This window comes from Canis lupus, chromosome 8 (assembly GCF_003254725.2).
Source record: "Canis lupus dingo isolate Sandy chromosome 8, ASM325472v2, whole genome shotgun sequence".
Taxonomy (NCBI): Eukaryota; Metazoa; Chordata; class Mammalia; order Carnivora; family Canidae; genus Canis; species Canis lupus.
Genome location: NC_064250.1, coordinates 28,008,832 through 28,023,250, shown reverse-complemented (window position 1 = coordinate 28,023,250; position 14,419 = coordinate 28,008,832). Strand labels below are relative to the sequence as shown.

At 35.6% G+C, this 14,419-nt stretch overlaps 1 protein-coding gene across 4 annotated transcripts in view; it reads right to left on the bottom strand.

Annotated features, from left to right (window-relative positions):
* The window catches only part of FRMD6 (FERM domain containing 6), a 231,805-nt gene that overhangs the window by 34,561 nt on the left and 182,825 nt on the right, over nt 1–14,419 (bottom strand). For all 4 annotated transcript variants that reach the window (XR_007412322.1, XM_025442845.3, XM_025442844.3 and 1 more), the window contains one exon: nt 2,662–2,906. Coding sequence is in view for 3 of the 4 variants with exons in the window: in XM_025442845.3 (XP_025298630.1) it covers nt 2,662–2,760 (99 nt within the window). In the remaining variant the exon portion in view is untranslated. The remainder of the gene's footprint in view (nt 1–2,661; nt 2,907–14,419) is intronic.

Below are 14,419 nucleotides of genomic sequence, written 5' to 3'. Positions count from 1 at the left end.
CCTTTGGCAGCCCTGAATGGGCTTTCTAGCAATGAGGGGTCTCCATACTACTTAACTCCTCCTCCCTCCTTTGTTCAACAGCTTGCTAGAGAGGAGTCTATGTGCCCTGGAATAAGAAAATCTTATCGCCCTACAGGGGATTCAGATTCTCCATTTGAGCTTCATTAACAGAGCTCCCTAATGAAATGAACAAACAGCTCAAAGAAATTTTAAAAAGTGCTACTCTATTAAGTGCTCACTTACTAAGCAATTCCCAGCTGCCTAGCACTACAATTAGCAGTTTATTCATGTTATATTTTTAAATCCCCACAATGACCTCGATGAGGAGAGGAAGATTACCTCTATTTTATAGATGAGGAAATCGGAAGCAAAAAAATCTAACTTGCCCAAGGCTGCAGAGTGTGTCAGAGAGTAAGGATTTCATCTGAGGTCCCTGTGACTCTGAAGCCCTCCTTAAGCATGATGATCCATGGCTGTACAACCTGTGAACATAGCCCTGACCACCCTGTAGGGATATTACACTAATTTTGCAAAATAAGGTAAGTGAAGACATGTAAAATTAATCTCTGAAAGGAGTTAAAGTAATAATAGCTGCTACTATGTATGTGTAGGAATGATGCTATCCGCTAATCCTCAATTCTCACAATTACACAGTAAGATTATAGAATAGGTGTTATTCCTAATTATCTTCCTCCATTGAGATTTTAGTACCAGTTAATTTCTTTGAAAATTATAGTCAGCTCTTAGTATTCCTCATGAACCCAGATTAATCTTCCTTCCACTTATCCAAGGCCAGTAAGGTCTTGTTCCATATCCTATATGTATACATAGCTGCACAAATGAACACACAGATATACAGTCCACTGAGTAGAAAGATATAAATGGACCTGAGAGAAATTTCTTAAGTGCTTAGGCTATAATGCCATGGATAATGAAATTTTTAAAAATTCAGTGGGTATTTTTTTTATAAAATAACAGAGTAAAGTTGTATCTTAATGTATTTTGCCCATGACCACACTGAAAAAGATAAGCTGTCAAGTTTTATTAGATTTTTAAAAAACAAATGTTGTAAAAATAATAGCCTATTGCTTCACATATTCAAAAACAACTTTGGGTACCCTAAATAACAATGTTGCTAATCAACAGAAATTCTGCCCAACAGATGACAAAATTCATTCAAGAGGTAGGTGATGGGCAGCCTGGGTGGCTCGCGGTTTAGCGCCGCCTTCAGCCCAGGGCATGATTCTGGAGACCCGGGATCGAGTCCCATGTCGGGCTACCTGCATGGAGCCTGCTTCTCCCTCTGCCTCTCGCTCTGTCTCTCATTAATAAATAAATAAAATCTTAAAAAAAAAAAGTAGGTGATGCTCAGACAATCCCTATGAGCAAAAATAATGTTATGGCAGTAAATCAAGAAACTGAGGAACTGTGGTGATCGTCAGAATAAAACTGAAATAATTATGATAATAAGCAGAACCTTTTCCTGTCTAAATTTTTTAACGAAGTTACTTCAATATCATACATATTCAGTATAACATTTAGAAATATTCTTTTATATAGCAATTAACTTAAAAATATAGTAGCATATAGCAAAGAAATCAACTTAAGACATGCACAAAAGCAAGTTTTTCCCTAATCCATTTGAATACAATCAGTGAAAGGAAGAATATGAACATTGATAATAGGGAGAGGGGTTGAAAAATGCTAGGTATGATTCTGATTACCATAAATCTGTTTGGCAGTCTCTACCAAAGCTAAACACAGGTATACTTTATGATTCATAGCTCCACTCTTGAATAAACCCCAGAAATGTATACATATGCACATACACACAAATGAATTTCACAGGCTAAATGTTATTTAAAAGAAGCCAGATACAAAAGAGAACACACCACATAATTTTAGCTGCATGAAGTTGGGAAAAAAATTACTCTATGGAGAAAATAGTTACTACCCTTTGGGTGGATATTACTGTCTAGAAGGAGTCACAAAATATTTTTCCAGGGTGCTGAAACTCTATCCTATCTCAAGCTGGATGATGATTACATGGGTGTACACAATTATAAAAATTCTCTGAGGTGCACACGTAAGACTCCTATACCTTGCTGTATGCAAATTATAACTTAATTTTAGAAATTAAGAAAAATAGTAGCATATTCCTCAATGACCAGGTTAACTAAGAGGGTTAACTCTGACTCAAGAACCGTAAGCCACATCTTAGTGCTCTCAAGTGCATGGCCTATTCTTGAAATTCGCTGGATTTATGCTACTATTAATGATCAAAATGCATATTAAGGAGCCAGCAGTTATTACTATTTCACATGTGCGACAACTCTAAAGCACTTAAAAAGCAAATTCATATTATATATTAATAAAAATGTATATGTCAGTAAAACATTTTAAAACAGCAAGGTGTTATTTTTCTATAATATAGTAACCAAAATTCTGTAATTTTACCCTCAGGTGAAAGAATGTTGAAGGCAGTTGCACTTAAGCCATAATTCAAAGTTTATACCTGTGTAGACAACTTTAACACCCCAATTCTGCTACATTATTAATGCTTTCATTCTGTAATGTTTTCACCCTTCACCGGTAGTAACTTGAATGTGGTCACTGGTGTGAACAGAATATTCAACTATTTCTAAAGTTGGATCCACTTACATTTATGATGATGTTCAGAGATTCATCATTGGGAAGGAAAATACACACACTCCGGCGGTCTTGCATGACTCTGTTGTTATGGAAGTTCAATTTGTTCATTGTGTTGTGGGCTCTCTAGTGGTCAGGGCTGGGCTCCGAGTCCTCAGCAATTCCTCTGATTCCGAACACTCCAAAGCCAAACTCTGCTCCTCATCACACGCCCTACAGGAGAAGCAGCATGATGTTCCACTACGTAGGTTTCATAGCTGTAAAAAAAGCCCAAACACCAGCCATAAATAAAGTCAGCAAGATTGGTGAGGAGAGAGACAGAGAGATGAGCAGTGCAACTGCTCTTGTTGGCACAGGGACAGCACGTCTCAAAGGTAGGGTTGCCTAGTTTAATAAATGAGAACTCACTGAAATTTATTCTGTATTTTGCCCACTATCAACTGTTTTAAAACTTTCATTCACAGTCATGAATTAAACATAAAGCCACTGAGCGCCTCATATATTCAAGGCAGTACTATGCACTGCAGGGCCCACAGAAACAGAGAGCCTGCCTCTGAGAAGTTTCCGATCTCACGTGGGAGATAATCAAGAGTTCCATAAATAAACAAAATGACAAAACAGCAGCAACAACAAAATTGTCAATCACTCCTTTTTTTCCATTACAAACTCAAATAAATGTCTTGGCTCTTCTATTACATTCCTTCTTCAACCACTGTGGTCTGGCTTTTACTTCTTCACATCACTAAAGTGGCTTTACCAAAGGAAGCCAGTGATCTCTAGACCATCAGCAGAATCTCTAGGATTCACTTCAAATGATCTCTCTTACTTACCAAGGTTAAGTCTTCCTTACACCTTTTTTCTCCCTGATTTTTTATGGCACTGCTCTCTCTCCTGATCCTTTAACCTGACAATGCAAACAATACTTCTATGTTTTTCACCAACCAATTAACACACAGAAATAACAAAACTGTATATCTCAAACCATGTTTGTATACAAAAGAACTGTGGATTTGGGGGATATCTAATCAATTTATTAAACATATTTTTAAACTTCTCTCAGGTTTTCAATGAATACAATTGTTTGCAAGTAATGAAAATTTTATCTCCAATCTTCAATATTCACACCCTTTCTGTGTTTCATGTCTTACTGTGTTGGCAAAACTTTGCAGAATAATTTTAAAACAATTTAAAATAATTTTCTACTTTTAAATGACTGTGTCTACTATTTCATATATTATTGCTAATATAACACTATTCAACCAAGTACATTAAGACTGGTTGCCTCTCAAACCAACAGTAATTATTTTTCTCCAGTAGTATTTATATTGCCTCTTTCCACCTATATTTATTGGAGCAGAAGAGAATTTCCAGGAATACAAAATTGTTTAAAAAGGCAGACAGTATAACCACACAGTTTTAATAGAAAGGCTACAGTCAGTGCTTACATAAATCAAAGCATAAATGAGATATAATCTGGTCTATTTGCTTACAGTTAAATGTCCATCTGTTATCAACAGGAAGATGGGAGGGAATATAATCTTAATGGCACTAAGAGTAAATATAAACTAGTATTTCTTTTTAAAGTATGAATAAAATACCATCCATAAGGGAGCTACTCAAACTAAGTAAAAACAAATGGTAATCTTATATTCAGTATTTCTTTATTAGGAAGGTGACTAAAAGTCCCCTTAGAAGTATTTCGCCTTTCTTAAAGGATCATAGCAAATGTTTCACACTAGGTTATAGCTAGCACATCACCCCATAGCATCAGTGAAGGTCAGCATTGCAGTTTATCCCCAGTATGGGATGATTAGCCCATGTGTTCTATAAACACAGCGAAGTGCACCCCAAATCCAATCCACTTTTAGTTCAACAGTTCCAAAGCACCAATTGGAAGACCGGTGTTGGCTGCCTCAGAATCACCTGGGTGTCTATAATAAGTACAGAATCCTGAGCACAGTGACATTTCTACTCACTCAGAATCTTCCAAGTCAAGACTCAGGAATCTTAACCTTTTAAAAAAGTTCCCAGGTATTTCTGACATATAGTAGTGTATAAAAACCACATTTGAATTAACACAAGGAAGGTACTGAGCAGACAGCTGATTGTAATACCTTCATAGTATAAACTGGGGAAACAATGAAGTATAGAATGGGGAATAAGCAACATATGTAAGAGACATTGTCACTGTAACTGGAAAAAAGTCGTCAATATTAAAGGCTCTGAGGAGTCCTGCAGACAATTTCTTAAATTTGTTTAACTTAATATTTCTCAAATTTACTTGGTCACTGAATACTTTCCCTCTCATATAAGTCCTATCTATTAAGGTCCTGTAGAATAAAATTCTTAAACATACCAAGGAAAAGTATGGTTCTAAAACAATTTCCTTGTAAAATCTTTTATTTATTTATTTTAGATTTGAAATTTAGAGAGAGGCAGGGACATAGGCAGTGGGAAGAGCAGGCTCCCCGCGAGGAACCCGGGACTCCAGGATCACGTCCTGGACTGAAGGCAGACGCTCAACCGCTGAGCCACCCAAGTGTCTCTCCTTGTCAAATCACTAATGGTAGATTTTTTTCCTACATATTGATCTATTCCAACACTTAGGCTTCCTCTCTACTAAAATCTTTTCAAGAAGAAATTATCAACTATGATTAAATGCATCTTATTTAAATTCAAAACCTTGAATGATATTAATCCCAACATAATTCTTATTATTCAAATTCTACACTTCAAATTGAGTTACTCCTATAATTGTCCATTCCTAATTAAACTAATTAAAGGAATGTATTTCTACTGACCTACTTTCTAGGATTTAAAAAATAAACTAAGGAAAAAATATCTTCTGAGGTTTGAGTTTCCAGAGCTTCATTAAGATAATTTTCAAATTTCATTTGAGTACAATTTTTAGTTATTTTATGATTCAACTAATGCAGTGAAAAAAAAAAGAAAGAGATTGGAGGAGGATTATTCAAGAAAATTTCATAAAAAAGCAGAGTCTTTCAGAAGCAGTGCTGCACCATTGCTGCTGCTTCTGCTTTGAGGATGGCAAACTAAAAAAGTCCCAAAAGAGAGATGAGATTAAGTTTTAATTCACCCAGGAGTACATGAAAGCTGATTAAAGGGTTCCAGTAAAAGGGCAAATGTCTATATCTCTAATATGCTTCAGTATAAAATGTAATCTTACATTGGACAGTCCTGGGGAAAAGAATCAGACTAAATTTACACCAATTTGAATCCTGGAAATTAGCCTCTGAGTCCTTAGCTAAGTCCAAACTGAGTCCCAGGAGAGCATGCTTCCTACTCCAAGGCAGGCCCTTTTCTGTCCAGTGATCTTAGGATAGATTATTACTTTTAGAACAGATATTTATGAAGAACATACCATGCTGTGGTATCATATATTCCAGACAACAACGAAACAACCTTAATAATGATCAAACCCCATCCTGTCATCTTTATTAATATCTAACTTACAAATAAAATATAGTAAGATATAAGACTCCCCCACTTGAATTTTAAACCCACATAATTATAAACATCTCTTATAAGTTGATGTTTGAGCTTATAACAAAATTAAGAGAGGGATGTCATTTCCTTCCTTCCCTCCCTCCCCCTTACACATCCATCCTTCCATCCATCCCAGGGAAGAGTTTTCCAAATAGAGGGAACAGCAAAGGCCAAGGTTCACCTACTGTTCAGAAAAGGCAGAATAAAAGTACTAATTATAAAAAAAAAAGTACTAATTGTAGCTAACAGTACATATGTATTATGTGCCAGGTGCTTTTGTTAAGCACTTATGCTATATTAAAGAAAACTGTAAACTCTTTGCCATGCTTCCCATTAAGAGATGGGATCTATTTCCCCTTCGCTTAAATCTGGGCTTGCCCTGTGACTAACTCATATTCAGTTAGAAGTTCTACCTCATGGATAACTCATTTGTGCAAATACTCTTTGTTATTTCAAAGCATTATCTCTCATTAATAGTTCAGTAGCTTACAGTTATATTTCTTGTCTATTTCCCCTACTCAATTTCTTTTAATCTCTAATGATAGGCACATAGTATTTGCTCATTAAGTGTGGGTTTCACTTACTACACACGTCTTTGGACAAGGAAGATCCTACCGCAAGGTTTCTTAACCTTGGCATTATTGACATCATGGGTCTAATATCCTTTGTGATGTGGAACATCCTGTGCATTAGGGGATATTTAGTAGCATTCCTGGCCTTTACTCACTAGATGGCAGGAGAATTCCCCCACCTCCCAGTTGTGACAACCCAAAATTTCTTTGCAGATTGTCAAATGCCACTTGGGGCAAGGTCACCCATTGTTGAGAGCCAACTATTGAGAACAAGTTTCCTTAAACTCATTACTTTTTACCTTCAGGCTGTTTTTTTTTTTTTTTTTTTTTTTTAAATAAAGGCATATCTGTATCTTTGTTTTATTGCACTTTGCTTTATTGCACTTCACAGATATTGTACTTGGTGGGTGAGGGGTTATTTGGTTTTTTTTTTTACAAATTTCAGGTTTGTGGAAAGCCTGTTGGTAACATTTTTCCAACAGCATTTGCTAACTTTGTGTCTCTGTATCACACTTTGGTAATTCTCACAGTATTTCAACTTTTTCATTATTATTATATTTGTAATGGTGATTTGTGATCAGTGATCTTTAATGTTACTACTAGAATTGTTTTGGGGTACCTATGTAAGATGGGTGGATGCTCTGCTCCACCAACAAGCTGTTGCCTGTCTCCCTATCCTCCCTATTCCCTGCAAAACGATAAAACTGGAATAAGAACAATTAATAACCCTACAAAAGTCTCTAAGCATTCATGTGAAAGGAAGAGTTGGATGTCTCCTACTTTAAATCAAAAGCTAGAAATGATTAAGCTTAGTAAAGAAGGCATGTCAAAAGCCAAGACAGGCTGAAAGCTAGGTCTTTTACACCAGTTAGCCAAATGCAAAGAAATGCAAAGAAAAGTTCTTGAAGGAAAAGTGCTATTTCAGTGAACACACAAACGATAAAAAAGCAAAACACCTTTATTTAGTGACCTGGAGAGATCAAACCAGCCACAACATTCTCTTCAGCCAAAGAGTATCCAAAGCAAGGCCCTAACTCTCTTCAATTCTAGAAAGGCTAAAAGAGTGAGGAAGCTGCAGAAGAAATATATGAAGCTAGCAGAAGTTGGTTCATGAAGTTTAAAGAAAGAACCCATCTCCATAACATAAAAGTGCAATGTGAAGTTACATATGCTGATGTAGAAGCTGCAGTAAGTTATCTAGAAGATGTAGCTCAGATAATAAATGAAGGTGGCTATCCTTAAACAACAGATTTTCAATGTAGCTAAACAGCCTTCTGTCAGAAGATACCATCTAGGACTTTTATAACTAGAGAGAAGTCAACTCCTGGCTTCAAAGCTTTAAAGGACAGGCTGACTCTCATTAGCTAGGGGCTAATGCAGCTGGTGACTTTAAGCTGACACTAATACTCATTTACCATTCCGAGAATCCTAGTACTCTTAAGAATAATGCTAACTCTTCTCTGCCTATACTCTATAAATGGAACAACAAAGCCTGGATGACAGCCCATCTGTTTATTGAACACAGTTTATTGAATATCTTAAGCCCACTACTGAGATCTACTACTCAGGAAAAGGTTCCTTTCAAAATATTACTGCTCATTGACTATGCACCTGGTCACCTAAGAGTTCTAATGGAGACGTACACTGAGATTAATGTTCTCAAGCCTCCTAACACAGCATCCTTTCTGAAGCCCATGGATCAAGGAGTCATTTCTGACTTCCTAGTTTTATAATTCTAGAAATAATTTCCATAAGGCTATAGATGTCATGGGTAGCAATTCTTCAAATGGATGTGGGCAGTCAATTGAAAATCTAGAAAAGAGTCACCATTCTAAATTTAGGCCATTAAGAACATCATTAATTCATGGGTCAAAAGGTCAAAATATCAGCATGAGCAGGAATTTGAAGAGGTGGATTCCAATCCTCATGGATGAGTTTGAGGTGTTCAAGATTTCAGTGGAAGAAGTAACTGTGGATGTGGTGGAAACAGAGAACTAGAATTAGAGGTAGAGCCTGAAGATGGGACTGAACTGCTGCAATCTTGGGGTAAAGCCTGAATAACGAATGAGGAGTTGCTTCTCTTAACAGATAAACAAAGAAAGTGACTTCTTGAAATGGAATCTACTCCTGGTGAAGATGCTGTGAAGACTGTGGAAATCACAACAAAGTATTTAGAATGTAACATAAGCTTACTAGATTTAAAGCAGCAGAAGGGTTTGAGTATTGATGTCATTTTTGAAAGAAGTTCTATTGCAGGTAAAATGCTATCAAACAGCATCATGTGAGACAGAGAAATCATTCATGAAAGGAAGAGTCAACTGATGCAGCACACTTCATTATCGTCTTATTTTAAGAAATTTCCACAGTCACCTCAACCTCAGCAACCACTGTGCTGATCAGCTGATCCCAGGTGAAATGCTTTAAACCTGGGTGCCCTTGGGCAAGGTTCTTTACTTCTTTGTGTCCATTTTTCTCACCTCTAAAATTTAATTTTTGTGAAGATTATTAAATTTTCACTACTCTTTACTACCAAGTAACATTATTGATGTCCTATTATTGAAAATAAGTGGAAGAACTGCTTTTTGGTAGTATGTGGTGGTTATAACCAATCATTCTGTCATTAATCTTATCTTGACTTCTAAAAGAAAGTGTTTTTCTCTTGTTTGTAGCTAATAGATTATTTCACTTCTAAATTTAATAATGAAAAAAATAAATTTAATAATAAGATTTGCTACATACACCTTGGGGCTGGGAATGGCAAAGCACCTTCCAATTAAAGTGGACTTAAATTGGTGCCAACTAATCTTATCATACTCTAAGGAATAAAATGATGTGGTTAGTTCTACAAATGTTTGTAGTCTTTGACAAAGTAATCTCACTTCTGGGGAATGCATATAAAGGAAATAATTCAATCAAAGTACATCACACTTTTGATCATAAGTACTCACTAAACTATTATCAATTAAAGACTGGAAAAAAAATCTACACAGTCTAGTAATAAGAATGGATTAGTGAACTGTAGTACACCAATAAAAAACACTATTGAGCACATTCTCCCCAAATCACAAATATCTACTGTAGCCCAAAATTACTGTTTCACTATGTTTTTAGAATAGAACTAGCAGGACTAAAGGAAGCTCCTAAATCAAATAGGTAGAAAGAAAGACAGTAAGACAACAAGGCAGGAAGAAAAACAGACAGAAATTAATGACTCAATCAATCACAAATTTCTGTTAATGAGCAAGTATATAAGTTAACTGGTACTTGAGTCCTCCAGCACTTCGTTAAAGTATACTCCTTTTTGTCTCACATCATTTCTAAATTCTGGTCCTTAGAGGCCTTATCATGTTTTTGAAGAGTTAAAATTAACACAGTAGAAATAACAGGAAGTAATACAATTATATTTCAAGTTGAATGCTAAACTGTGTGGTCAAAAGGTTGTCCATGGATTTGTGGAAAGGCTGAGAACAGAGGGAAGTACAGCTGCTGAGGAAAGATTTCATGGAGGGAGGTGAAATGGTTTGTATGCAGTGCGGAGAAAGAAAGAATGACAAGGGTGAAAGTCATATAGATAAGGGCCCCAGATAGGGAGGCAGGAGACAGACCTGAGCCCCTCAGAGAATCTGTGTTGCTGTCCCATGATGCAAACACAGACCACAGACCGGAGAGATGAGAAATCAGGCTATAGAGCTTTCCCCTGAATTATAAGGCATCTCCTTCAGTATCCTGACCAAGCTTCCAAGGAGACTCACTGAGACATCACAACAGTATCCTGTAGAAGGTGTCATTTTTCAAAGTTCTGTTCTATATTAACCAATCACATTCTCTAGCTTTGGCAACTCACTTTATTCACTTGATTACAGAGGCCAAGCACAGGGTAATGATAATAGTGTCAAAAAGGAAAATGAAATCATCACTTTTTTTCACAATTGAGATTAAAAATATATTTCTTCAAAGCATGATTCTAGACATATTCTGGACTATTCTCTAGACAGAATAATAATAAGCATAATTCTGTTAATCAACAATTATAATGGTTTCCTACCCGGCGTTCATAAAAGAAGTAATGGGTACAACAATCAGACTAGAAAAAGAAATAAAAGGCATCCAAATTGTTAAGGAAAAAGTTAAACTGTCACTATGTACAGATGACATGATACTATACATAGAATACTCTAAAGACCAAAAAACTATTAGAATAAATGAATTAAGCAAATTTTCAAGATACAAAATTAATACACAGAAATCAGTTGCATCTCCATATACTAATAATGAAGTAGCAAAAAGAAAATTAAGAAAACAATTCCAGACATATCCAATAAAGGGTTAGTATTTATATAAAGAACTTCTATATGGCAATTCAGATGGCCAACACAGATGAAAAGATGCTCATCATCACTTGTTCTCAGGGAAATGCAAATTAAAACCCAATAAGATACCAGCTCACACTTGTCAGAATGGCTAAAGTCAATAACACAAGAAATAACAGGTGTTGGTGAGGATGTGGAGAAAGGGGAACCCTCTTGCATTGTTGGTGGAAACGCAAACTGGAAGAAGTATGGGGAGGTTCCTCAAGAAGTAAAAAACAGAACCATACTAAATGATCCAGTAATAGCATTACTGGGTATCTACTCCCAAAATATAAAAATACTAATCTAAAGAGATATGTGCACCCCCTCTGTTGCAACATTATTTACAATAGTCAAGAAATGGAAGCAGCTCAAGTGTCCATCAACAGATGAACGGATAAAGAAGATACGGTGTGTGTGTGCGTGTATATATATATATATATATATATATATATATATACATACACATACAGGGAAATATATATATATACACACACACACAATCAGATATTTCAACCATAAAAAGAAGAACGGATAAAGAAGATACGGTGTGTGTGTGTATATATATACAGGGAAAAATATATATATACACATACACACACAATCAGATATTTCAACCATAAAAAGAATGAAATCTTGACATTTGCAATGACAGGGATGGAGCTAGAGGGTATAATGCTTAGTGTTATAAGTCAGAGGAAGACAAATGCCATATCACTTCACTGAAATGTGAAGTTTAAGAAACAAAACAAATGAGGAAAAGGAAAAAGAGACGGAGAGAGAAACCAAGAAATAGAGTCTTAACTACAGAGAACAAACTAAGGTTACCAGAGGGGGGGTGGGGAGGGATGGGTGAAATCGGTGATGGGGATTAAGGAGTGCACTTGTAATGAGCACTGGGTGCCTAAAATAAAAACTTAAAAAAAAAAAAAAAAGATTCCATTTACAACTGCATGAAAAATAATAAAATACCTAGGAATAGACTTAACCAAGGAGGTGAAAGATGAGTAACTCTAAAAGTTATAAAACATTAAACAAGAGATTGAAGACACAAACAAATGGTAAGATATTCCATGGTCACTGATTGTAATAATTAATATTGTTAAAATGTCCATACTACCCAAAGCAATCTATAGATTCAATCGTCATCAGAATACCAACAAGATTTTTCACAAAATTAGAACAAATAATACTAAAGTTTGTATGGTGCCACAAAAGGTTCCAAATAGCCAAAGTAGTCTAGAAAAAAGAAGAACAAAGCTGGAAGTATCACAATCCCAGGTTTCAAGATACACTAGAAAGCTGCAGTAATCAAAATGTACCATACCAGCCCAAAAACAGATACACAGATCAATAAAACAGAATAGAGAACCCAGAAATAAATATTTGCCTTATATGGTCAACTAATCTATGATAAAGGAGGCAAGAATATACAATGAGAGAAAGTCTTTTTAATAAATGGTGCTGGGAAAATTGGATGGCTACATGCAAAAGAATGAAACCAGACCACTTCCTTACACTATTACAGAAAAAAAAACCTCAAAAATTAAATACTTAAATGTGAAGCCTAAAACTATAAAACTCCTGGAAGGAAACATAGGCAGTAATTTCTTCAACACTAACTTTAGCAACATTTTTCTAGATGTCTCCTAAGGCAAGGAAGACAAAAACAAAATTAAACTATTGGGACCACACCAAAATAAAAAGTTTTTGCACAGTGAAAGAAACCATTAACAAAACAAAAAGGCAACCTAAGAATTGGAGAAGGTATTTGCAAATGATATATTCAGTAAGGGGTTAATATCCTATATAACTCAACACCAAAAAAAAAAAACAAAAACCCAGAAACAAAAAACCCAAACAACCCAATTAAAATGCAGAGGACTTGATGGTATACAGTGATGCTCAAAATCACTAACTGTCAGGGAAATACAAATCAAAACCACAATGAGGTATCACTTGTTACAATGCCTAAAATCAGAAAGACAAGAAATAAATTGGCAAGGATGTGAAGAAAAAGGAATTCTCACACACTATTGGTGGATTGAATGCAAACTGGTACAGCCACTGTTGAAAACAGTATGGAAGTTCCTCAAAAAATTAAAAACAATTATCATATGATGCAGTAATTCTACTACTGGGTATTTACAAAAAAATATTAATTCAAAAAGAGATATGCACCCTATATTTGTTGCAGCATTATTTACAATAGTCAAGAAATGGAAGCAACCCAAGTGCCCATCAATAGATGAATTGATAAAGATGTGGTGTATATACATACTCAACCACAAAGAAGGCTGAAATCTTACCATTTGCAAAAATAGGGATGGACCTTTAGAGAGCATTACGCTAAGTGAAATAAGTCACACAGAGAAAGACAAATACTATAGTGCAATTTCACTTGTATGTGGATCTAAGAAACAAAACAAACAAAAAGCAGAAACAGATCCAAAAATACAAAGAATTGGCGGTTGCTAAAGGGGGTGGTGGAGGGATGGGCAAAATGGGTGAAGGAGAGTGGGAGATACAGGCTTCTAGTTATGGAATGAATAAGTCATGGGTATAAAGAGCATAAGGAATAGTCAATGATATTGCAATAGCATTGTTATGATGACAGATAGAAGCTACACTAATGGTGAGCATAGCATAACACAGGAAGTTTTTTTTTTTTTTTCCCACAGGAAGTATTATGTTGTAAACCCGGAAACTAATGTACCACTTTGTGTCAACCATACTTTAATTAAAATAAAAAGTAATGAGATCTTTATAATTATTTTAAATATTTCAAACACCCTGTTAAAACTGGCATATATTTTAAAAAATTGATATATTTACCTATGGTGATATTTCAAGGAAAACTAAAAGATCATTCACTTAAGTAATTTTAATACCATTTTTCAAGTGCTTATTTTGATAGTACATTTAGTGTTTTTTTTGTTTTGTTTTTTAAATTCATGAGAGACAGAGAGAGAGAGAGAGAGAGAGAGAGAAGCAGGCTCCATGCAGGGAACCCTATGTGGGACTTGATCCCAGGACTCCAGGAGCATGCCCTGGGCCAAAGGCAGACGCTCAACCGCTGAGCCACCCAGGTGCCCCCAATAGTACATTTTGTTTTACCTGCCAGATTTAAAAAATGAAAACAACTTATTTTGATAGACAATCTTTTCCAACATGAGGCCCAAGGAAGATGCGGGAGAGGAAAGACAACCAAAGTGATCTCCAGTGGTCGAAAGGTTGTGATTTAGTTGTATACATACATTTAAAAAATAATTTTAATTAAAAAAATCCTTCCTTCTGTCTAACCTATCATTCTAGTGCTTTTCTCTGCCACCATATATCTTC